Source organism: Osmia bicornis, chromosome 8, assembly GCF_907164935.1.
Source record: "Osmia bicornis bicornis chromosome 8, iOsmBic2.1, whole genome shotgun sequence".
Taxonomy (NCBI): domain Eukaryota; kingdom Metazoa; phylum Arthropoda; class Insecta; order Hymenoptera; family Megachilidae; genus Osmia; species Osmia bicornis.
The window spans coordinates 8,048,636-8,073,894 of record NC_060223.1 but is presented as its reverse complement, the minus strand read 5'-3'; the positions used below and the strand labels follow the sequence as shown (position 1 = coordinate 8,073,894).

The 25,259-nt window shown below is 35.4% G+C and overlaps 1 protein-coding gene and 1 long non-coding RNA gene across 6 annotated transcripts; one reads left to right on the top strand and one right to left on the bottom strand.

Moving 5' to 3' along the window:
- The first annotated feature begins 1,294 nt into the window (after positions 1 to 1,294).
- Positions 1,295 to 22,687, top strand: LOC114878095 (peroxidase-like). 5 transcript variants are annotated; one of them, XM_029191505.2, is made up of 13 exons: positions 1,295 to 1,429; positions 14,139 to 14,282; positions 14,607 to 14,922; positions 15,015 to 15,232; positions 18,136 to 18,312; positions 18,392 to 18,588; positions 18,701 to 18,884; positions 19,000 to 19,342; positions 19,431 to 19,587; positions 19,769 to 19,942; positions 20,050 to 20,248; positions 20,362 to 20,467; positions 20,761 to 22,687. In XM_029191505.2, exons 2-13 carry the CDS (start codon positions 14,150 to 14,152, stop codon positions 20,846 to 20,848), a joined length of 2,292 nt encoding a protein of 763 aa, XP_029047338.1. In that variant the 5' UTR covers positions 1,295 to 1,429; positions 14,139 to 14,149; the 3' UTR covers positions 20,849 to 22,687. The 5 variants fall into 5 exon arrangements, with proteins under 5 accessions (XP_029047338.1, XP_029047333.1, XP_029047332.1 ...); XM_029191500.2 differs by lacking the exon at positions 1,295 to 1,429 and adding an exon at positions 4,775 to 5,142 and having other exon boundaries at positions 14,619 to 14,922; XM_029191499.2 differs by lacking the exon at positions 1,295 to 1,429 and adding an exon at positions 4,776 to 5,142.
- On the bottom strand, positions 6,939 to 9,004 carry LOC114878100. Its single transcript, XR_003789699.2, has 2 exons — positions 7,775 to 9,004; positions 6,939 to 7,512 (listed from the first exon to the last, which is right to left on the bottom strand). It is a non-coding gene; the product is annotated as an uncharacterized LOC114878100 (long non-coding RNA).
- Positions 22,688 to 25,259: the final 2,572 nt, after the last annotated feature.

Genomic DNA, 25,259 nt, shown 5'->3' with positions numbered 1-25,259 from the left:
TTAGATCATTGCTTAGAATTAAAATCATTCGTGAATGAAATTTTTGTAATATGTTTCTTGCTGGAAGGAGGTTTGCAAATTAATAATTGCAAATAACTGATCAATTTATTGAATTAAATTTTAATTGAATTAAGTGATAAATTAATTGCAATTTTGTCGAATTAAATAGGTATTTATTTAAATGCAAAATCATGTTGTAAAATATGTATGTGATTTTGTTTGTGTTAATTGGGTATCAAGAATTCCAATCGAATGAAGTGTTCAATATATTCCTGAATGGTAATCTATACATGAATGGATGTATAGAAAAATTTGGCAAGAGTCAATAGATAGATCAATAAAGAGAAACAATTAATTACTCGATTCTTGAATAGAATTTAACTCCGCATTACATTGACCTTATAAACAAATTAAAACATTGTATGGAATGTTGTTTTATATGATTTAAATAACCGAGTTTCTATTGAGAAAGAATCAACCAAACCATAAAAAGTTTATCAAACGACATTCCATATAACATGTTCTTTGATGTGAAGTATTAATTATATACGCAAATGGTCTATAAATTTGTGAAATTTCTCTTTATAATTGCAAATTTCCACGATAGTATATTTCTTAGCGTGAAAACCCGAAGTTGCTTGCGTAAATCGATACACTAATTTCTGGGAAAATTGTCCAACACAGGAAATATAATATTTACAGGATTTCCTATATTTTAACACCAAAGACAGATATTGATTGGAAATTTTAATTTTTGATTTTTATCCCTTATTACCCTCCCGGACGAAATACAAAGCTGAAACTTGGCACAAACTATTTTTTCTTGACTTTAAATTGAAGAAATTCAAGAAATTCAAAATACTATTAATATTACATTAATTTTTCAGAGTTCCACTGCGCCATCCGACCTGCTAGCCCAATCCCAAGCATTTTCCTTGAACGGACATACTAATTGAAAGAAACTGCATCGCGAACTCGTAAGTAAAGTTCAAGTTCAATGTCTCTCGTTGAAACGCGAATCGAGTTAGCTGTCCACGAAAACAACGGGACGGTCGCGATGAAAAGTGATTCGGAACCGAGTGGAGCAGAAAGTATCTATGACGGCCAGGAACGTGGAATCCCTCGGAGTAGATGAACTTTTCATCCGGGGTGAAGATCGACCCGGAACGACCCCGACCGATCTTACAGAAAGACGAGCACACGATCGAGTGACCAATGAGAATGTCAGACAGGGCCTCGCTATCTAGAATCACTTGTTGGCCGATAGAGCTCGTCTTCGTATATAGTTGCAGTTGAAAAGCGAGGATCAGCCAGAGGCGTAGTCGAAGTGGCGCGAACACGAGCTGCAGTCTAATATAAACCGGCCAAGGTGGTTTGAACCAGTGACCAGTCATCGAACGTCCGAGTTACCCTAATTCATCAAGCAACCGTGAGTATTTCCCTCTCTGTTGCTCGATTATCACGAATTCCAAAGATATCATCCCCACCGTTGCGATTTACATTCTCCCGCGCTTTTATTTCATCCGCCCCCTAAAACCGTCTAAGTATATTCTTCATTGTACACGAATCTTAAAACAATTGTATCCGATTCAAGCGGAGTTATCACGCTGAGATGATAAGCGTTACGTGGGATCACGAGTCATTGATCGCAGCTCCTTCTCCTCGACAATGATAGAATTTAAACAAATTTTTAATTGAACAATTGGAAATAATTATAGGTGATGATTCACACCTGTTCTTATCATCAATAGTTCATATTTATTTATTTTTATTTGGCACAACTATTGACCTCGTTGAAACTTGTCTTAGGTTCTACTTGCATCTTTGATTGCAATGATTTTCTGTTGCATAATGCAGTTCGTCCCAGATGTAATGATTCTTTAGTAAGATTTTTTCGATCAAAGGGGTTAAAATATTTTTTTTTTAAGAGATGGTGATATTGTTTGTGTATAGAATTGATTGCGATGCAGAATGACTAGTTAGAATATAAACATGGCAATGAGAATGCAAATATAAATTTTGCAGTGGCAGTAGGGTGACCTAGATTCGATAGTTATTTTTAAAACTGAAGAAGCGGTGCACTTTGATAACGGTTTAGCTAGACGGTGATTCTTCTATGAATGAAGAGTTTGTTAGGTGGATTCCTCCAGTGTCGAGGATCGCTGGACAGAAGAAATTTATCACTTTGCAATATATAGTACTGAAAACATTTACATTTAATATATGATTAATCCTCTTATTTAAATTATTAACCATCGACAAATATTGTCAAATATTAAATTATTGACAAATATTCAATTTCTTCAATTTTATTCAATTTCTAATTTTCGTTAGTTTTTCCTTATATTTAGAGAAGTTAAATTATTATATAAATTTTGCGGTCAATTTGAAATTCCCGCTAAGAATCTATTCGTCATTATCGAACGAGCAGTATCAGTGCAGTTTTGTGCAGGAAACAATAGATGACGCATTTGTAGTATTTCTTCTTTGCGGCTATAGATTGTTATGCAACCAGAAAATTTTTTTTTAAATGTTTCTTTTCAGATTTTGAGGACTTATTTTTAGATAGAAGCAATTCACATAAATCTTATTTGATGTTAAAGAGAGAGATAACGATGATATTCTTAGCCAGTTTTTTCTATTTAATCACAGAAATGATCCAAAATCGTCCAAATAACAAACTTTAAGCTGTCCTCGTTACTAAAAATAACCCGGTTGAAAGTAAAATAAATTACCAGAGGAACATCTGAGCGTGGGCTATACTATTTGTTACAGAACAATAACAGATGCAATATAGAGGCAGAATAACATCCTTGAGCTTCTTATTCCCTTTCATTTGCAGTACATATGTTTCATTTCCTGTTAAAGTAACTTCCATTCTTTTGGCCTTCATTTTCAAAATTATTTGGGTCAACTCACGGAATCTGTTGAATTTCCCTCAATTAATACTTAAAATTTAATTTGTAATTTCTACATTTTTTAATAATACATTCAAAGTTGGATATCCAAGTTTCATTTATTTGAAGTGAGGAATTTTGATTAAAATTTTTTAATTTAAGTTGTGATGAAATGTTAGCTTTATAATTGAAGTTCAAGAAAATAATGCCTTGTTCAAACATCAACCTTGCGATTCCATTACAAAAAAAAAACGTAACGAGGTGTGGTAACACGACGAGTAGTTAATAATAACACTCTTGAAGCTATTTGAAAAATTTGTCACGTGTCACTTTAACATCGTGCAGATACACAATGTCTTGCAACAACCAAGAAAATCTTCCTATTGACTAATATCTAACTATACTCGCTGCAGTTTCTTCTGAACTCGATCTAATAGTCTTGAATATGATACCGTTGTAATCGTTTGACCTTGTCAGTAATTCGTAATGTACTTTATATAACGCTGTTCAAAAAGCTCTTAAATGATTTTCCTGAGGCAAAACCTTGAAATATTTAATTTTTTAATGCAACAACCCAAAGTATTTTTCGTCACTTCATTAGATATAGTTTCCCAATTTAGAAACGATGCATAAACTTATTTTTATTTGATTTCTTCAAAAAAGTACCATAAAAGTGCCATTTTCATAAGATTTAATCAAAAGTAGTCTATAGTGAAATTTTTCCATTGTGATTACTAATAGCTAAATAGAGGAATGTGACAATACATTTAAAGATCGGAAAAAAAGTGTGACGTTCAAACGTTGAAGAAATCCTATCGGTTCGGAGCAGAGGCAAGAAAAACGGTAAAGATGCCGGCCGGTTGAGCGAGCACGTGATACACGCGTGACGGATAACCATTTTGTACGATCTTCCTATAGCTTGCCCCGTCCTTTTCCCCTTCTTAGCTTGGGATTACTGCTTTTGCCATTCCGTTCCTCTCCATTTGTTTCTTGATGACTTTCATGACGAGGGGAAGGAAACGAGATAGACGATGATGCTCGTTTTCCTTCTGACCAACCATTTCATTATGGAGCGCGCGTAAATTGTCCCATAGTAGTCTATTTTTTTTTTTCAAATTGAAATTACATTTCAATGGGAATTATATTTTACTGGAAAATGTTCCTAAACTTCATTTTGATGAAGTTCTATTTCGACTGAAGATTTAAATATTTTATAAAAATTAAAGGATTTGTTAATAAAAAGTCCAGAAAATCAGTAATTAACAAGTAGGATCTAGATGCTTCGGGCATTTAATAATTAAACAAAGTTCAGAAGTACAGAAGTGAATCATTCTGTAAAATAGCGTTGGGTTGGAGTCGCAGTAAATCATTCTAAACAATTAATAATTTTTTTTTTAATTAACTTCATTACACATTTCGAGCTGCAAAAAATTTTATTTATTTAACTTTTAAAATAACATCAACCGGTTTTGTGAAATGTAATGATATTTATAGGACAAAGTGAAATTAAACTAAATGTACAGGATGAAATAATTTTTACCAAAGTATCCTTCAACTTTTATGTTCATAAGGAACCATAAAAAGGTCAATTATATTGAACTGAAAAACGCGGCAAATTTTCAAAATGGAAAAATTTTATGCTTTTGCGTCGCAACTATGAAAGTGTGAATGCGACTTAATGTAACTAAACGTTTGGAAAAAGTGTGAAACGAAAGATCGAACGTTTCCAGAGCGTCGGTTGTTCCATTGTTGGTACGCATGGGCGCAGACATTGCGGTTCCAGAGGGAGACGCGCAAGCGCATTGCAGAATAAACGTTCTAGAAAGACAGGAGGGGAGCATCTCCACCGGGAGAGCCGAATTCGGGTGGTCGATAGTACAGGAAGTACGTCCAGTCCGCGAGTGCTCGTACAATTTGTTTTTTAAAAATCAACGTTCCTCTGATACTCATTTATTATTTAGTCGTTCTACTTGAATATCATTGCTAATTGTCCGAATAATCGGGTCTCGGAGCTGAAAAACGCGTCGAAAGTGATAAAGAACTACCCGATCGCGTCCGGGAGAGTCTTATCGATCCCGCGTAGGGACGGCTTCGTTGTTTGCCAATTTTCTTCGAGAGACAAAAGTCGGGCCCATGGGCTTCAATAGCCCCGTCATTCAATTATCAAGCGAAAAAATGGGCGTGGACGTGTTTACCTTCCTGTACGAGAACTTGCGAGTCGAACGATTCAAGAAGTCCTACTTAGGTAAGGAACATCCGACTCCATTGACTTAAACACTGTGTCCCTTGAACCCGCGATATCAACATGTAGATACATTTCAAAGTGAAGGGACGACTTCAGATGACAAAGCGCCTCTTTATTGCTTTTTATTATTTTAGGGACATTTAGTTGATTATAGACGGATTGTTGGTAGCGTAGCTGAGTATTTGGAGTACGAAGCGATGGGACAATTGAAGTAGACACCATCGTTGAATTTTTGAGTTGGGAATATTTTTGTTTGAAATTTACTCTTCTGATTAGATATTTCAGCTATAAATTAGTCTACAATTGTTTTCCTCTTAATAGAGTACATACAGGTAGAAGAAATCATTAGAAATCAATACCTGAGGAGAAAGTATTCACAGGTTTGTAAACCATCTGGAAAATAAATTTGTTTAAAATTCCAGAGGATTCTGTAACTCCATTTTGCTAACAACATATATAATAATTGATATTACACCTGGATCAATAGATAAGCCTTTCTTATCTCATTATTTCCATCGACATATTTCTTCATCTTATTATTAATAATAACACGTTCAGTCGTTTGTATGAAATCTAAACGAATAAATCGTGTAATTTTATTATTCGAAAAAAGTTTCCATCAAAATATTTTGTATAAAAGGTAATAATATTTTTACATTTTGTAAATATTTATAGTTACATCACTTGTTTGCTCGTTTAAACGATGATGTAACAACTGTTAACACTTTGGAGCACACATTTATTAGGACACTTACATAATCAAACATTTTGACAGAACTTCACAATTTTTCCTTCGGTATAAATTGTTTAGAAACTGTATTTTTTATTCAACTTAATACGAAACGTGTTAAATCTATCACTAGCCAGAAATTATTGCAGACGTTGAGAACATTTGAGAAAATCTTGTGATAAAATAATTTAATTTTATTGAAAGCCAGCTGCATCTAAAAATATTTTTTCTTTTTTGTAACATCAACTAAAAAAGCATTCTATTTTTAAATCAAGCTGATTTGGATTCCAAGAATCGTTTTAAAGATTCTTTTTGGAGTATGAACGTAATCACCATGACAACATTTGATACTGCGTTATATCTGGTAAAATAGTCACGTATTAAATTTACATATAAATTTCTTCGGAAACAAATTTAGTTGCCATGATTAAAGATCCATTGCCACGTGATCCTTGTTCTTTTCAAGGAACACGTTATTAATAATAATGAGATTGTCGCGATAATCTTTATTTTTTTCGAAGAGGGAGCAGTATCAATGGAAATCTGTAAATTAGTATAACGACCTCGCGAACAAATGTGAAAATGTAAATCTGCAGCTATTGTGTAACATTCAGGGATACAGCACGAGATGAAGAACCGCATAAAATTTATTAGCAAGTAATAATTTCAAAAATATTGAGAAAAAAAAATTGTAATGCACTCTCGTTAGTTTTCGAAAAGTGCATCGAGAAACCTTGAAATGTTAAGTGGAAACAATTAGCTGCAATTGTAACAATTTATGCTAAATGAGCTGCTGATAACCAAAGTAGCTTTATATGTTACATTATCTACTATGCAACATTTAGATAACAGGAAAGTATCAAATTTTCAGTCATTTCTGTCCCAGATAGTAATGGATCTACATTAGCTAGTATAGATGGCGATATAGGCAAATTTTATTCATATTAAATTAGTTTTAATATTAGTTTGATATTAGTCTTCATCCCCTACACCGTCCTTAGAATAGAAATACTAGAGCAATGGGAAAGTACTGGGATACTTTGTTAAATAATTAATAAGGCACATGTATAAAAGAGGTAAAATGTCAGTTTATTGTTAGAGGTATTGATTACACTTGTCGAATAATGTATAACATGAAATACCAGTTTAGATCGATTTAACGAGGAGCTTGCGCATTTCTCGACTTCCATTTTGTCCCTCTTCCGAGGGCATGGCACAGAGGAGAGTGAAAGCAGTGGAAAAGTACTGAAAGAACTTTGTTAAGGGTCCAATAGAATACGGTTAAGGTTATGGGTTGTATAGGGTACAATTGTAAAGGAACCAGGTAGAGGAATTTCGAATTTTTTCATTTGTAGCAAGAAAATATTTCTTGTTTTGCGATAAAGTGCAAATTCGAAAATGTTGTTTTTCTGACTGATTATTCTTCACTGACCTACAGCAAATCATTCAAATTGTTGTTATCTGAAACTGTATTCTGCAATGCTTTTTCTCTTTCATGAAACGAACAGTATAGATGTTGCATACTATCAGTTTACTTTCCTGCCTTATGAATTACCGAGCATGCGTTAGATAACAGATAATTGATAACAATCTAAACAATCCTCATTTATTTCAGTCTGCGGAAATGTTGCAATTTTCGTCTGGAAGGAAATATTATTCGAGCTAGAAATTTCCGATGAATTTCATAATATTATGTTATCGATTAATAAATTCTTATCAATTAGACAATGTATTGACGTCATGAAACAAGTATAAATTTTTCAATTCTTACGTATGCATTAATGAAAAACAAATATTATTGATAATATAATATATTGTTTACACGTATTATTGACGTCATAGAAAGATAGCAAAGTATAATATTTTTTATTTGAAACATTAATTAGTACTTATCTGACGTACATACGTCACAATTTGTTGCGAATCACTTTTTGACATAAATATTAAATTTCCAGTATCATATCGTTTATTTACAAATTCAGTAATTAAGTAAAAATTAACTTGGTGAATATTAATAAACAATAATGGGTACAAGGGTCGTTCACAGAGGGATCAGAAAAAGTTGATCAATCCCTCCAACTCAATGATTCTGGACGCTCTTCGAACCGATCGATCGTTCTTGAAAATATTCCTAAATTCTATCGGAGATCGTCTGTCAAGACACGTCACTAATAACCGTGCTTCGCGCTAATATCTTGACGCTCGGTAAACAGAAAATCATGCGGCGAAGAATCGGCCTGCGATAACCTGGAACATGCTCGGTAAGCAGGCATGCAGCCGAGGTAGGGAGGTCTGAACGAGCACGTGCTCACCGAGTGATAGAACTTTTTTTTTTTCGCCCCGACCGAATAAGGTGACCCTATCCTGATAGTGGGGCCCCGTGAGCGAGCAAATACGCAAAATCCAGAGGATCGCTGGCGAAACAAAGACGGAGAATTCGCGTTGCATTCGCGATAAGGAGAGGAGATGGCGTTGAACGAAGACAGAGATACATGCGCAACAAAATGGAGGGTTCAGGTGCACGGAATGGTGGGAGGTGGTCGCCTTGTGAGCGCGCACACTAACGAGAGACAGAGATAGAGGTGCAAATGAGCGGGAATGAGACGACTTATGGAAAGTATGAAACGTTCTTGTGTTCGAAAGGAAGAAGAGAGAAAAATGTAGTATCGAGTATCGTGAAAGTGTGTACGAGGTATAATGTAGCGTTAGGTTGAGTAACCGAGGTCTCCGTAAGCGAAAAAAATAAAAAAATCAGAGGAACATATGACTCACAAAGAATACGATATGAGATAAACGAAGAGGATGACACGATTTCCTAATTAAATTCTGGACGGTAAACAGTTGTTATAGGAAAAAAACGAAAGAAATCTTTCGGAGTCCATACGCGATCGGTTCCAAAAGACGACAAAATGGCCGTGTGTACGCGGCTTAATACACAAGTTCCTGGACAAAGAGGCATGAGTGTATACATAGAGAAGGAAAAAGGGAACGAGAGGATTCCAGTAAGTTTGAGCTGGGAATATCTGAGCAAAATAGAGAGATACCATTGCAGGCAAACAAGAGAGACGAGATAGCGCATTGTTAGGGTATTACAGAACCCCTGTGCGAGTAAGGGAGGTGTTCGTGTTGGGTATGAAAGAAAAGGACAGAATATCGTGAGATTGTGTTAGTATCGCAGTTAGTAAGCAAGCGAAAAAGAGGGGGCCCTGTAGAAAAGAGAGAGACGCGAAAGAGAGTTCACCAGTCCGTGGCGCCGTGCTCGCATTTAGTCGTCTTCGCTATCTTGAACACGCCGTTCGGCTCGACTGCAACCTTAGAATTTTTCTGCAAATATTTCTTTTTTCTCATCGAACGTGATCGTATTTCGTACGAGAAATTTCGAACGACGAACTGTATTCAGTGTCGCGAGTTTCGCACTTTCGCTGATTACTTCCTTGAACGTTCTGACCGAAATCTTCGTCTCTCGAGCAATCGACGGAATTTTCAAGTTTGCGTTGAAATTAATTATTCAGATTCCTTTTGAATGTGTCTGTAACACACACGCAAACTGTTTCACTGCTAACGGCAAGCAGCTGTTTCGCTTTTGCGTACTGAGAATGTTCCTTGTTGCGCCGGTCGACAACAATCGCTGGGCCTACACGATGCACGGATTGGAGAAGCCTATGGATCACGTGTCCGGTAATGTGTTGCATTTCGATATTTTTAAGGCAATCTCATGCTTTTCACACAGATTTCTTAGATTCTTTATTATCGCAAAGACGAGCGTCAGGGTAATGTTTTGGAGCGGTATGATTGTAACCCAAACAAACAGGCGTGCTGCGTTGTTTGACAATTGAGCAGCGTGTTTCGTATCGTGGCGCCTGCTATCTGTAGTAAAACTTCAAAATTATTTTTAAACCTATTGTAATAAACTTCAGTTCTCAAATATGTTAAGTAATCAGAGCAAATCACAACCCTTTACTTTAGGTATCTTGGAAGTTATGGTAATTTATTTGAATCTTCTGCAATATTATTATAGAAGTATCAGAAGCTCTTAAATTATTTCACATTAGTTTATACAGATGAATAAATGAAACTTTGCATTTTCCTATCGCGGTGCCCTGTTACTCTTACGAAATATAAAACGAAACTACTTATTTCCTCGGCTATTGCCCCCTTCGTTGAATGTTAAACCCAACTGCAGTGCAATACATCACGCGAACATGTTAATTTAAATTTATCAACCACTGTCACTATGTCACTGAACGCAGATTATCAGTTCCTATGTTTGATGGTCTCTGGCAAGGCCATTGGGTCATTTCAAGAATTATTTAGCGTTGTAATCCGAAATTTTTTTATATTATTTTCAATATTCATTCATACGTGGCCTTAATTAATGAGTTCTATAGTATAATGGTGTCCTTTCATGATGATTTCAATTGGTCGTTACGAGTTTCCGGCTTTCTGTGTTGACATTTCACTTATCATGTCGACGTTTCGTAAACGTTGAAGCTTGCTTCTAGCAGAATTGGACTCAGTTATCACTTGTTGGATAGTTTCATTAGCCATTAATTCAGGGAAATGGATGAATTCTTCTTATTGACGTTGCGGGGTGCTTCAGCGTCTGATTACTTCATGGTGTATTCTTAGAAAGAACTTTAGTACTCAAGAATGATTTTCAAAGTTATTGAAATGGATAGTAAACATTGTTCCCAAACGTACATCATAAATTTTAATAACAGCAAAAAGGTTAAAGGAGCACTTTGAATTATGGAGCTGCAAATAACCTACCACAAGAATTTGAAAAACACCCATTGTTCATATTGCATTTGCGAATAGAGGATAAATTCCAACTGAAAATATACACAGTGAGAAAAATAAAATTTTTTGGCAGAAATCCTGGATTTTTCTTATTTTCTCCGGTGTTGTATATTGTTTCAGCACCTACGATTTTTACTGTTCCATTGTTTTCTAGATATTTTTAACCACTTTGAAAAGCCGCATTATGTCTGTTTTTCTTTTGCTTTGATTGATCATAATAAAAATTATTCAAAGATAAGAGGTTGTAAACTTGTTGATTAGTACAAAGTTCTCTCGTTTCTGTCTATGTTGCATTATTTTTATCGATCTTTCTTTTTATAAATGTTTTCAACAGAAATGATTTTTCTTCGTTATTGCAAGTGACTGAAGTTTTGCAGTACATAGTGCAATCTAAATATTTTTTATTCAGTTGCATCGCGGTTTTTTCCCGAAAATGTTTATATGACATGCGTCTGCATTATTTTTATCAGAAAAACGAGACTTATTTACGGAAATCGGTAGACTGAACAAAAGGTCGTGACTTGTTTTTAAAGAGTTTGGAATATTTGCAATGTTATGCAATATTTACATCGTGTGCAGCCATGCTGCATAATTTACGGTTGCACTTTAACGAAGAGTTGTCACCAATAATCAACGATGCAAACAGACACAGACACAGTATCAATGAATTAACTATGCATTTAATTAGCCAGTAAGACCGAAGCTAATTTGCATACGATCTAAAAATAAAACAAATCAATTCTGTTTTTGTTTTCTAATAGTTTCATAGATAATAATTAGATGAATTGTTAGCTTAATGTAATAATATTTCATAAAGTTCTAGGATTGTATAATGTATTAGACATTATTTATATCATAACAAAAGAATTTCCTGATGAACTGCATTAACGGTGTGCTAATATTAGTTTGTTTGAAGAGAATTAAAAGAAAAACCAAAAAATTAAACAGTATTAGTGGAAGCTTCATTATCATCTCCACCTCGGTCTTTTAACAAATGCTTCATTTCGAAAATAGGTGATTAGCATACGAGAAAAACACTGGTGCCGTTCAGCATTTAGCATTCTTCGCAAGAGAATTTAGATTATGCGATCGAAGATATGGAGGTGATTCGAACTGTCGAAGAATATTAATAGAAATATTTCACCTTGTTCCATTTCTTCTTTTACCTAAACATTAACATTTGATTTAATAAATAATGAAAGTATTTTGTATTTTGTACCACTTTGTGTGAAGAGATAATTTTTTTTTTTTAAAGCCATCTTTATTTTTAATAATTTATATTTTTGTAATGGTTCAAGTTCAACGACCTCAGCTATTCATACTCTAAAAGAAAAATTTAACGATCACCTGGTTCTTATTCAGACGTCCTCCATTTAACACAGAATAAACGCTGTGACGATATAATAGCGGTAACACTAGATACCATGATGTAACGAGTTTTAATTTCATTGTGGAAATTGTACCGGTCACAATTAACAGCAGCCTTCGTTATAAATAGTCCGTATAATGTTCCCAAAGGTCGGAAAGAACACTACAAAAAAATTATATTACTTTTTTTCTAAGTTACTTTTAATATTAATATCGTCAAAATTAAGATTATTAGAATTGCTGATTTCCGCAGGGAAGCCTGAGGATATTTATGGAAATAAAAAAAAATCAGTAGTGTTTAGAAGTAAAAAAAAAAAAAAATAGAGACAAGAGAAGATTCGTTTCTAATAATTTTATTATCTAATCGCTTCATTCTTGGAATTAATTTCAAATTTATTGAAATGAATTAAATGAGGTCACCTACTACTTAAATTATTGCATAAAGGTCCTGAGGGTTATCAGACGTGGTTCAAAGGTTTCATGTACGTGACTTCATACATGTTTGTCAAAAAAAAAAGAAGTTAAATCACGTAGTAAGTTTTATCAGTATCTTTATCAATAGTATTCTCATCAGCTGTGATAATGGGTACATATGTACACGCGCCTCGATCAAGTATATTGTTATCTCATTTAGTGTCTCTTGTAATAGTAACATTTAGAAAATAATAAGAGAGAAAAATTATAGAATTTTTAATAAACTTTAGGTTTTGGGATGAAAACATTATTTTCTAAAATAAAATATAATAAGGGATAAATGTGTAAATTACTGAAAAAAGTTAAAGCAGATTTACAGTTGTGATTTAAAAAAAAAAATTGAGTACTCTGATACGAGATACGAAATCGTATAAAGGGGGCGATAAATGAATAATGACAAGCGCATGGAACGTTCATTAAATGCAATAAAGTTAATAAGTTAATGTCAAGGAGGCGTCGAGAGCCCTGAAAGCGTAAATAAGAATCCGATGACGTGCCCCTGGAAATCACGTGGGGTAAAATGCATCGAATGAAAACAAACGTAGCCATTTATCTCGCATGTGTGTTTTTGATATACCGCATACACGATAAACGAGTAGCTTCAGATATATTATCGATAGTATTAATAGAATCGAAGAAGTTTGTCCTTTGTCGTAACTCATCGAATAACAAACGTTTCGATAGGTCGCAGATTACTACTATTTTTTTATAATCTTATGCTACTGATGTACGAAGGATTTTCTTTTGGAAATCTCATAACCATTTTTATCATAGCACTTTTGATAGATCTTCAAGGGTTAATACTAGTACGGTTTGAGGTCAGTTAATAGGTAAAAAGAACGATTGTCGCCGGGTTACAAAGATAAAAGTTCTTTCTCCCTCGTTCGATAATTTTCAATATAACAAAGTTATACGTTTAGGGCAGGAACTGCGTCGCATAAGTTTCATCTGACTCAGGCGGTCTGACGAATAAAAGAGCGCCATTTGAGTTTTGATTTCTTCGTGAAAGGTTCACCGATCAGTGTTTCGTAAACCGTCCTATGAAGAAGTTAAAAAATAATTTTGAAGTTAAAAAAATTAAGAAGAATAAGTTAAAAAAAATATAATTAAATTGAAATAATAAATTGAGACAAAATAAACTGAAATTTCTTATTTTCTATTACAGAAATTATTAAAGTGATTTTGTCAAAATTGATGCGAAGAATCATCGCATATACTAATTTATGTTTAATTTATTATAAAAATATGCATACTGGTTCCATCGTTGAATCGCGTGAATCGGCTAATTATAAATCATTCCGTGTTTGTTTTGCTCGAACGATTGATTTAATGCCTATAATAAAGAACCCCTTAATAACATCGAATCGAACGGATTGAGAAAAGGAAATAAAAATGAGACATGCGTTTTGTTTATTCGGACCAACGATGACCATGAAACGAAACAACCAATGAATTCCTGCTACGTATGTAGTATTTCGCGATAAAAGGAAATAAAATGCAGTCCCCGGTTGGTTTCGTAAACAGAAATCTGTTAAGACGAGGTCCGCAGTTTTGAATCAACGCGTCGCTCGGAAAATATCTCCGCTGGGTGATTCGTAATCGACGGTCATTTGTTTTTGTGCAGCCGGTGGTCTAATGGCGGGTTCCGTGGCTACTTTGGCGATCCTGTGGGTCTCCTTGCAAACCATGGGATTCCTTGGGAATTCCCATTCCATAGGAGCCTATAAATTGCCGATGTCTTTGCAGAACTATCTTGCCAGTTATACAGGTAAGCTTTTTAATAAAAATTTTATTTTAATTAAATGTTACTTCCGAGTGCTATCTTCGATGATAAATTTTATCCTGGATTACCTGTCAACCTTGACATTTTATTTTATACAAGTTTGAGAAATTATTTTAGAATAAGAAAAATAAATAAAATTATTTTTTTTTTAATTTCATCGTCCTATAAATGGTGGACAGAGAGATTGAAATTATTTTATCCTTTATTATTAATTGAAATACTCCATTATTGAAAAAAAATGAACACTCGTTTGTATCAAATGCCTTTTGCACGGAACTCAGAGTACCCGTTTTACCGACGTTTTTAAAGGTATCCTTTCAGGTTTGCCGATATCGAACTATCCTTACGAGAGCGTCGTAGACACGAGTCATTTCCAAAATCGGAATTTCCCCCACATTGACGAGGAAGTCTTGAACAACTCGATCAGTTTCGCGAAAAGCTTGGTCGATCGTATGAGCACCCTCGAAAGGAACATCGCGAACGCTGGCGTTGAATTGATGGCACACACCCCGGCTGGAAAGCAATTCCTTGATTCGTATCCTTCCGAGGATGCTTTCGAGAGAGGCTTCGACGCCATCGTGGCGATGAAAGCTTCGTCCTATCTCCTTCATCAGAGCTGTCACAGGTAACGTGTGCAATAATTTTCCCTCCCAGCTAAACGAGGAAAATTAATGTAAAGATAGAAAATTGACGAATAATGATTGATCCTTGTTACAGGTTCGGCTTGGAGAAAGACGATTGCGCTCGTTACATATCGACCCTGTCGCTGCAGGGGACTCCGTTAAGCTCAGCCTGTTCGACATCTCAGACGATGGTCTGCAATCCAAGGGCGAAGTACCGAAGCATCGATGGCACGTGCAATAACGTCGAAAATCCAAGCTGGGGTAGTGCGATGACCTCGTACACCAGAATTCTCTTCCCCCAATATTTCGACGGTAAGGATCGTTCCTACCGTGTGACCATCATTTCCAGAAAAGAAGGACCATGTTCCACCCACTTCATTCTGTCCCCGTTTAATCGCGATCCGTACCGTCGCTATGCTCGATCGTTTTAGCTCGTTTCTCGCCAGGCAAACAATTCGGTTTCGCGTATACGTGATCGGTTCTTAAATCGAGAGTAAACATCGTGAAAGCAGATCGTGCGTCGCGACGGTCTAAAATTTCTTATCCGGGCGAACGAGACGGAAGAACGATCGGAGATATTCAACCGTGTACCGTAACGCTGTCGTCATTTCTGTGGTATAATAATCGTACAATTATTTGCAGCCTCTGAAACACCAGGCGCTTCCTTCTCCATCTTCATTCATCCCTACTGATCCTTATTCTTCTCTTTGTTTCGCGATTCTGCTGGTTCCTTCGAGGGATAATTTTGGTCTGTGCGTTTGAACGGCCGACGATCTAAGAATAGGTTTCGACGGTGTTTCTCGTTGGTTCCGAATAGCCTAGTTGCATTCTAATGTCTATGGCCAGAATCTGTACGAATAGAACGAAATTATTTCGAACAGTCTGCAGATGACGATATAAATCGTCTCTCTTTTTAGGTTCCTGTTGGGTGTTTCTTATTTTCTACATACAGACTTGTGGTTTTAACTGTGATCCCACGGGTGTCTTAGAAGCATGGAAAATTCATTTACCATTCAAGACATGTTATAAATTACCTTTGGTTTGAAACAACTTAGATGTGTTTGTACGAGCGGCGTAGTTTCAGCGATTAGAACGATGTTTGAAAAGAAGCTTATCTTCTTTCCAACCTTGAAACCTATTTACAATGTTTTATAAGTATATTACTTAATAATCAGCAGATTGAGGAATTAGAATTCAAGGTATAAAAATTGTATTATTTATAATTTGCATCTGCACTTCTAGGACACCTATAAACTGCATTCAACTTTCCTTGCATAACATTCATAATTAGTGTATCCAAAAGAAAAATTCTGACGAATTTCTCTGTCAATCATCAGGCTATTCATATCTTCTCAACTCCAAACTGGTTTCTTGCGTAATTACATATATTTTAATGGAGCTATTTCATCAAGGACATCTCAAAAGGCAACATACAAATCATTAACCTTTCATAGAACACTCTGTTTCGTAGACAGTCAGTTTCTTCGTGAAGTTCTTTCACTCGTCGGCCGTCAATGTTCAGGACTTTGTTCCTAGAAAATCAGTCGAACGAAAAGAAGAAACGTAGCTGTGCCTCCTATTCGAAAATCCATCGCAACTGTATGCAATGGTTGCAGTCGAGTTATCAACCTCGACCTACTAACCCACCTAGCCCGTTCACGATACCTTGCAAAAACATACGATATCACACACACATATATATATATACACAAAACGAAACACGTGATATATGCAGGACACGAACACACAACGACGCAAAAGAAATTAAAACTATTCACGTCAATTTTGTCTCAATTGTAATTGAAAACGAACGAAAACACAACTCTCTGATCCTTGGGCGCTATAATGGATTAAACAGAAATAAAAAAAAGAAGACGAACGTTCGTCGATTGGCTTAACAAATTATATTCTGTGATTTGCATTACAGTTGTTGTGCGATAAGGCACATAGAGCATAATATGCCTGAGTGTAGCAGTGAATAATACTGCCTACAATAGGGTGCCCCGGTCGGGAGATTCTATCCAGCAGTAGAATGTGTATGTAAACTAATTCGGATATACCTAATAATGTATCATATTTAACACTAGTTCAACTATTTTCTTTGTTGATTGCGGTATTCGGGTCTCGTTAAAGGTGTCCGAGTGAAGCGAATGAAAAATTGGGAGAGGTCGTTCGCTAATTCTGACCCTATCATCTCCGTTAATATCTCGGCAGATTATTTAATTTATCGAAGATTAAAAATCAGGAACTGACGACGTATACACTTGCGTGTGATTTGGCTTCTGTTGGTTAAGAAACCTAGGGAGAGCCTTGGGTGCTCCTAAGGAGAATCTAATCTAAAACCTTCTGTCCTAAACTATCAAAGACACGGCGGAATAATCCTTCCCTAATTTTTCTCTTAACTAAGGGAAGCTTAGATCGCACGAGAATTGTACAAAATGACAGATCATCGAGACAATCATCTTCCAGTTTGATTCTTTCACTTGGGCACCTTCATCAGCCACTTAAATAAGTTACTTGATTCCTTCTGCGAGCGTTCTCGACGTGATATCACGTTTCGGCAAGCATCCTTAAGCATTGATGTAGATACAAGCACCGTTGTAATCGTATGAGAACAATCGTTTTTTGTAAAAGTCAGTTCTCAACGCGTGCTTCGTCGATAACGCATCAGAAACGTCATGTGTCGAAGTAGAAGACAAGCAAATATATTTAGTTGCTATGCAGCGCGAGAGTCATCGTTTTTTAAGGGATCAATCAGCATTGGGGAGATTGGGAAAGCAGAGAAAAAAAGAAAAATTCGGATACCTCGCGTGAATGTTAGGATCAAGTGGACGGTCACTAATTAATCTCTGAACAGCTGTCGCGAGCTGGAGGCAGGTCGTAGGCGCAGTTTAGGCACGGGATTTGTACGCAGGATTTTAATATTCAGAATCAGAGACATAGTGCGGGAATTTTTGCTCGCTCTCGCGCTGTACGGACACTTTTGCACACGCGGCGATCATCGTCGAAATCGGAGTAATCGGTCCTTTTTATTCGTATCCTCTTCGCAATTTCATTTCAAGGACGCTTCATGCATTTCCTTTCTCGTTATTCATTTACAAATATCACCTTTGATACATATCCGCGAAAGTTGATAAAAGTAATGGCAGTGTTACTCCGATTTGACGACGTGCTGACACGTCGAACACGAGTCTAATGCTTCGTTTGGCGACCAGGAATTCAAGAACCGAGGCGTATGGGGCACACGAAAAAACCGCTACCTGGTGCCAGGAGTGTAAGCGTGGCTTTGTCAACGCCTAATGGTCTGTCGGATGTCAGTAGAACGTTGACCGTCGTGCAATGGGGCCAGTTTATTGCAAACGACATCTCTTACACCCCAGTGCGGAAAATGAGTAAGCACAGTTCGATGCGAAGTACAGATTTCGATGTTCGTTTTCCACGATATTTAATTTCATTTTTAATTGTTCTCAGTTTCATCAGGAAAACCGATATTTTGCTGTCGCCCAGACGGAAGCACCCTGTCACCTAGACACATTCATCCTGACTGTTCTGCGATTACAGTGCCCGATCGGGACCCTGTTTATGGCCAACATTACGTTCGATGCATGAATTACGTGCGATCTTTACCTGTTCTCAGATCAGAGTGCACCTTCGGACCTATCGAACAAGTAAGTTCATCGTGCACTCAATAGAAATTGCGAAGAACTCTAGCTTTGATACGGTAAAATTTAGTTTCATTTTTTAAAATGGAATTCAGCACTCTGTTAATCATTGTAACAGATGAACCAAGCTAGTCACTTCTTGGATGGTTCAGCAATCTATGGTTCGAACTTGAAAAAAGCTCGTGAACTTCGTACGTTCGAAGGAGGTCGACTACGAGTTCACAAGGACAATAGCCATGAATTCTTGCCAATCGGAGGCGTGGAAATCGCACCCTATTGCTTGGAAGGGTGTTACGATTCCGGTAATTTCAAATAAATTAATTAAATTCAGAGCAGCTATTACCAAGGGTAACCTTAACGGAAAAGTTCAATAATTAATGAACCATACTAACCATAGAATTGCTGATTTTGTTACAGGTGATCACCGTGTAAATACACATCCCCAGCTGGCTGTGATACACACCGTCTGGCATCGCGAACACAATAGAATTGCTGATCAACTTCTTGTGTTGAATCCACACTGGTCCGATGAGACACTATATCAGGAAGCCAGACGCATAGTAATTGCTGAAATTCAGCATATCACTTACAAAGAATGGCTGCCCATATTGTTGGGCAAAAAGTATACCCGAGCTATTGGTGTTAACGGTGGAGGCAGTTATAGTCACAACTACAACTCTGTAGACGATCCAGCAGTCAGTAATGAGGTCGCAACAGCTGCTCTCCGTTTCATGATTTCTTTGATGCAAGGAAAATTGAGGTTTTTTATTTTTTTTATTTTGGTAAAATTAAATTTCTAAATGTAATATCACATTTTTTCACATTTACGTGTAATTACTTTGTTACAGTTTGACGGATAACTCACGTCTAGTCAACCAAACACTTTCCTTGGCGGAATACTTCTTTAAACCTAGTGTAATCGAGTCGGATGAAGTGTTCGATGGATTGATTCGTGGTATGGCTACTCAGTCTAGTCAGAAAATGGATATCAGCGTAATTGAAGATGTAAGTATGTTTTTATAGGAACATTTTTTTATTTCGAAGTTCTACGATTCAAAAATTCTACTATCTTCAAAATAATATGTTTTCGACCTCTGGGAATGTATCGATTAATAATATATAATTAGGTAAATGGAAGCATTATCAGACTGCCAATATAAAATGTGAATCATTCCACGTTGTATAGATTACTAGCAAGCTGTACGCAACAAACCGAGACAGCCTGGGTTTAGATGGTATCAGTTTGGACATTCAGCGTGGTCGTGATCATGGATTACCAGGCTACAATCATTATCGCAAATACTGTGGCCTTCCAGCTGCCAAGAACTTTGATGACTTTTTAGATTACATTCCATTAGAGGTAAATTATTATTAGATATTATACAAATGCAAATTATCGTCACAGGATAAATTGTTAAATTTTATAATAAAAACAAAATTATAAATTTAATTTTGTTTTGTCGATAGATGATTAAAAAATTGCGCGATGTTTACACTCATCCTAACGATGTTGACCTTCTTATTGGTGGAATGGCCGAAAGGCCATTGGAAGATGGACTGTTGGGTCCTACTTTCCGTTGCTTGATCTTTGAACAGTTCTCAAGAACTCATCGCACTGACAGATATTTCTATGATTCGGCGTATCAGCCATATCCTTTCACACCTGGTAAGTGCGATTCAGCGTTGAACAGACATCACATTATATTTCAGAAATAGGAATGGCATCTAAATCATTAGAAATATTATCTTTTCTAATTAACGAATGTATTTTTGTTACAGCACAATTAGCGGAGATACGTAACGTAACATTGGCAAGAGTATTTTGTGATAATGGTAACAGCATTACACAAATACAGCCGAATGTATTCATCAGACCACAAGCAGGGTAAGTCAATTAATTTTTACATTTCACCTTTGTTCAGCTCTACATTTGTAACAATATTTATTTCATCAACATTTAGCAATTTTTTTTCGATTTTTAAACAATCATTAAGTTTCAGTAGGAATTATTTGTTCAACTCAATAGACCACAAATTGAAGACCGTTCATCATCCCATCTTTTTTTAATGAGAAGTTATTATTTATTTTAAAGCTGCATCACAACGATCACCAAGAATGCCCTCAGTTAAAGATTTAAGAATGAAACTACTATAAAATATGTAAATTATGATTCAACAGGAACAAGCTTAGATCCTGTACGGATTTCGAAGCGATCCCTAGCGTGGACTTATTCGCCTGGGCGGAAAGGGCCAAGGCTTATCGTTGATACTCCCCTTTAATTGGCTGGTCACATCGCCGCATCGAATTGCCCGGGTCGCTGAACGGGCGTGATAGGGGGTACAGAAAGACGACAAAAATACCTTAATCCGAAGAACGTTGACGATTGATCCAAATCGAAGCTGGGTCCATGTATCGTCGACGTGACATTAGCAATAAACTAAGGGGAAAAAAAAGAAGGTTCTTGCCGTGAAATCGCGTGTGTCAACGCGCAGATGACGAAGGGGGGATGAATAATAAAAGGGCAACGGTACACGCAGTACGCGACGATTAAGAAACGAACAAGGTGCAGCTGTAAACTAGTGACTAGTCGATTAAACGAGCACGCCAAAGGGTTGTGTGTTTAACGAACAAAACAAATCGGTCGGAGAAAAGACAAATATATAAGTGGGGATGACCGCAGTGTGACAATTTAAACCCCGTGAAAAAAGTCTTTTTAGAATAGGTTTACGAATAGCGTGGAGCAAACTTTGTCGATGTATATGGGAGAATGAACGTGTCAGAGAAGTTGAATAACGTAGATTACGCTGATCCTTTAATCTTACGCTTAGAATATGTTTCAATTTAGGAGTTAGCGTTCATGAGATCATGCTGCTTCAGAAAATCCATTGTTTTATTACCGTTTAATTATTGGTATTATTCAATGAGTCAGAGTGGAACTTTTTCTTTTAATATCTTAGGTCTATTCAACAATTCGCTCTATTAGCAGTAACTTTGTTGCTTGGACAAAATTAATATCGACGATGGAAGTATAATAAAATAGTTTATTTTTTATTTTTAACAATTTGCCTTCGTGATAGTAGTTCCAAGCAAATCAGTATAGAACTTGGTTTCAATTTTCTTTTTCACATGATATTCTTGATACTCCGTGGGACAGTGTATAAAATGAGTGAATGAGAGTAAGTATTCGTCTTTGCGAGCTTAATCCATCGTGGTCCCGCGTATTTTTCTTTTTTATTTTGACCCATTGACGATGGTACAATCATGAAGAATAAGAGGCCACTTGTTTAAATAAAAATTATTTTTGTCCATTTGTTTTGACCCATTGACAATGGTACAATCATGAGGAATAAGAGGCCACTTGTTTAAATAAAAATTATTTTTGTCCATTTGTTTTCTTGTCGACGTGAAAAACAGTGCCATGGTTGTACACACATAAAAGTCGTCTCATGAACAATAGGAAGACGGTACACGACCTCGATGGATTAATATAATTAATTAAGAATTACGTTATAGTAGTGTCTCGATTTTGTTAAGCGAAACACGACAATATTATCAAAATGATTCGAAGCGATGCACGAAAAATGCAAAGAGAATAAGAATGAGTTTCAGAATCAAAGAAAGAGGATTCGAAAGAGCAATAAATTTTGGGGAAATAATCGATATTGTAACAGAGATGCAGTACACTGTTGGACGTTATCAGAGGTGTTCATAAATAGGTACGCTATATAAACAATTGAATTTCAAGATCAGAGCAATATATTTTCTTAAATTATGATTAATGATACTCTTTGCTCAGTGAAAATTACAAGAACAAGAAAGGTCTGACGATGAAGTATACATATATTAGAAGAGATATTTATTAATATTTTCTTACGATAATTTTTATATTTTTTACTTGCAATTCATTGAAATCATTACTATACAGTTCTTTGAAACTGTTGAATGTCGATTGTTAAACGAAAAAAAAAGAAAAAATGATGTGGCTCTCAATATTTCTCGACTCTCATTCAAAATCACATAGACGTATTCAAATTCGCCCAAAAAGTAGAAATTATATTTTGTTGTTTCGTTTTCGTTTCTCCACAATTCGAGGATGAATTCGAAGGAAATTCTGCTCAGTGCTCGCATTATTTTGCATGACTGTATAACGATCGAAACAACGTTTAGGTATATATGGAGTATGACTGATTAGTTTTTAAGAAGAGAGTAATACTATTGAGTGTTTTGTATGCGAATTAGGGTTTCTTGTACTTATGGAATTCAACACAAAACTGTTATCGAAATCTATCAAGATAACAGGCTCTAATCGTATTGCGCACTTAGAAAATAAAGGAAATAATAAAAAAAAAAATAAAAAAAATATCTCTTCCTTTTTAGATCTCATCCAACTACCTTATTGTTAGTAATTTTTTTGTAGAGAATAACAAGACGCAGAATTTGACGTCAAAAGAATAAAAATCCAATCAAAATTTTTAATAAAAATTACATAAAGGAATTTAATTTTGAAAACAAAAACAGAAATAAATCAAAGCATCTTCCAGAATGATTACGTTTAGAGAAAGAGATAAATGGAGAAACTAATCGAGAATGATGAATAATAATGCGGAACTAAACGCGTTACGCATAAATATCTCATTAAAGAAGAAATCACGATGATGCGTTTTGTCCTGGAAGAAAATGTCATTTTTTGTTCTTGAATCGTTGAACTGGTGCTACATAGAAAGCATACTAATTCACTTTTGCCAGAACGTTTACGATAGCGGAAGAGGAGCAATCGACTATGAATCCTGTTTAAAATTATTTCTTTTTAGTCCTTCAAATATTCATATAAACAATTGAAGGAAACTTTGATTTGAATAAAAACTGAGCGTGTGATATTCTATTACACAGAAAAAAATAAATACATTTCATAAGTGAATTTATGAACTTTCAATAGCATTGTTATTATGATAATAAGATACCAAATTGAAATTTGAAAATTAATTAGTGATTTTAAAACGTCTGACTGCACACGTCCCTATCTATTATAGCAATCGGTGGGTAAACATTGCTACTTCATTATTAAAAAATATTTTTAAATTTCGATTTTATCATATGTTTTTTTTTTCATAATTGCAATGAATAATTGGATTCGGATCATGATCGTTATACCTTAACAGGCTAGAATTTCATAAACATCCAGCTGACATTTAACTTCCGTTCTGAAGTGGAAGCACCATATCTTAGTCAACTTTTACTCTCCAGGAACTCTCCGGGTACCAACCAATTTTGGTGTTAATTGATTAGGAATCGTATTAATTAATCTTATACCACACTGCAATAAAATTACATAATATTTGTAGAGAAAGCAGCTGTTGATGAATTCCAACTGCTTAGCGAAGAAATGAAGTATAGAACATCAGGTGGTCATTTGAATTAAAATTCTATCGAGTTGCCTCGAAAATATTTTAAAAGAAATTTAAAAACACTTCCTGATTGAAATTTTTTACAAAACGTTTAGAAACTTTATTTGAATGCACTAAATGATAAAACTTGGATGACATATGATAAAATAGAAATCACGCAATTGATTTAAATAATCAATGTTTAATAAACGTGAATTTGCGTCATTTTCCACACGTTCGATCTGCAAATAAAATTTTTCGAATTGAAAGAGCTCAATAATTATACTTTATTGGCATGCACTAAATGATAAAACTTGAATGACATATGATAAAGTACAAATTACGCAATTAATTTAAATCAATGTTTGATAAACATGAAATTAATAAACGAGAATTTGCATCATTTTCCACACGTTCCAGCTGCAAATTCAATTGTCCAATAATAAATAAACGTGCTTGGATAACCAATTATCGGGAATGAGATAGATTACAGTTCAAAAAGAATGACGATATGAAAAAAAATTATTTCGACATATCTTATCCTTGGCTATCGCAGATTGTTCGGTGTCCCCGTTTTGTTCCATTCACTCATAGATGAAATCTATTTATTATTATTCAAGATGTATGACTATAAACTTTTGTATGTGTTTTTAGTTCGGGCAGAGAAAGTAGTAAAATTGTTGTCAACGATGACTCATAAATAACTTACTCTCCATAAGATACAGAGTAACTTTTTCTTTATAACTGTTAAAAGTTCAAAGAGGACCTTCTTAAAAAATAAAATTACGTATTAATTTTTTATTATTTTGATAGGACCCAAAATAAATGAAATCTTCACTGATTTAGGGCTGACCGCCAGCTCATCTGATGACCCTCTCTGAACTCCACCGAGCAGAGATAAGAAGATGATTAATGAGATAGCACCAAGGGTATCCTGATCCCACCTATGACGTTTCTGAAATGATACACGTTGACATAGTAGCAGAATTTCCATATCCATGGGTGATACTTGATCTACACTTGATCTAACTAAACATTTCTGTTACAGGAGGAGATCATCCACCACCAAATCGTGAAGTTTATTTCAAGTATCCCCCCGATGCTCTATTATAAGCAAGAAAGATCATCTTTTATCATTCTTAGAAAGGATCAAAAGACAGTACCAAAGTTTGGTCACCTTACTTTCCTATGTAAAAACTATGGAGTTCCGTAAACTTTGGTTTGCCAGGGTGAGAAAAACTAGCGACCACAAGAAGGCTGATATAAAAGAAATTAGTGGACAAGTCAGCCGTG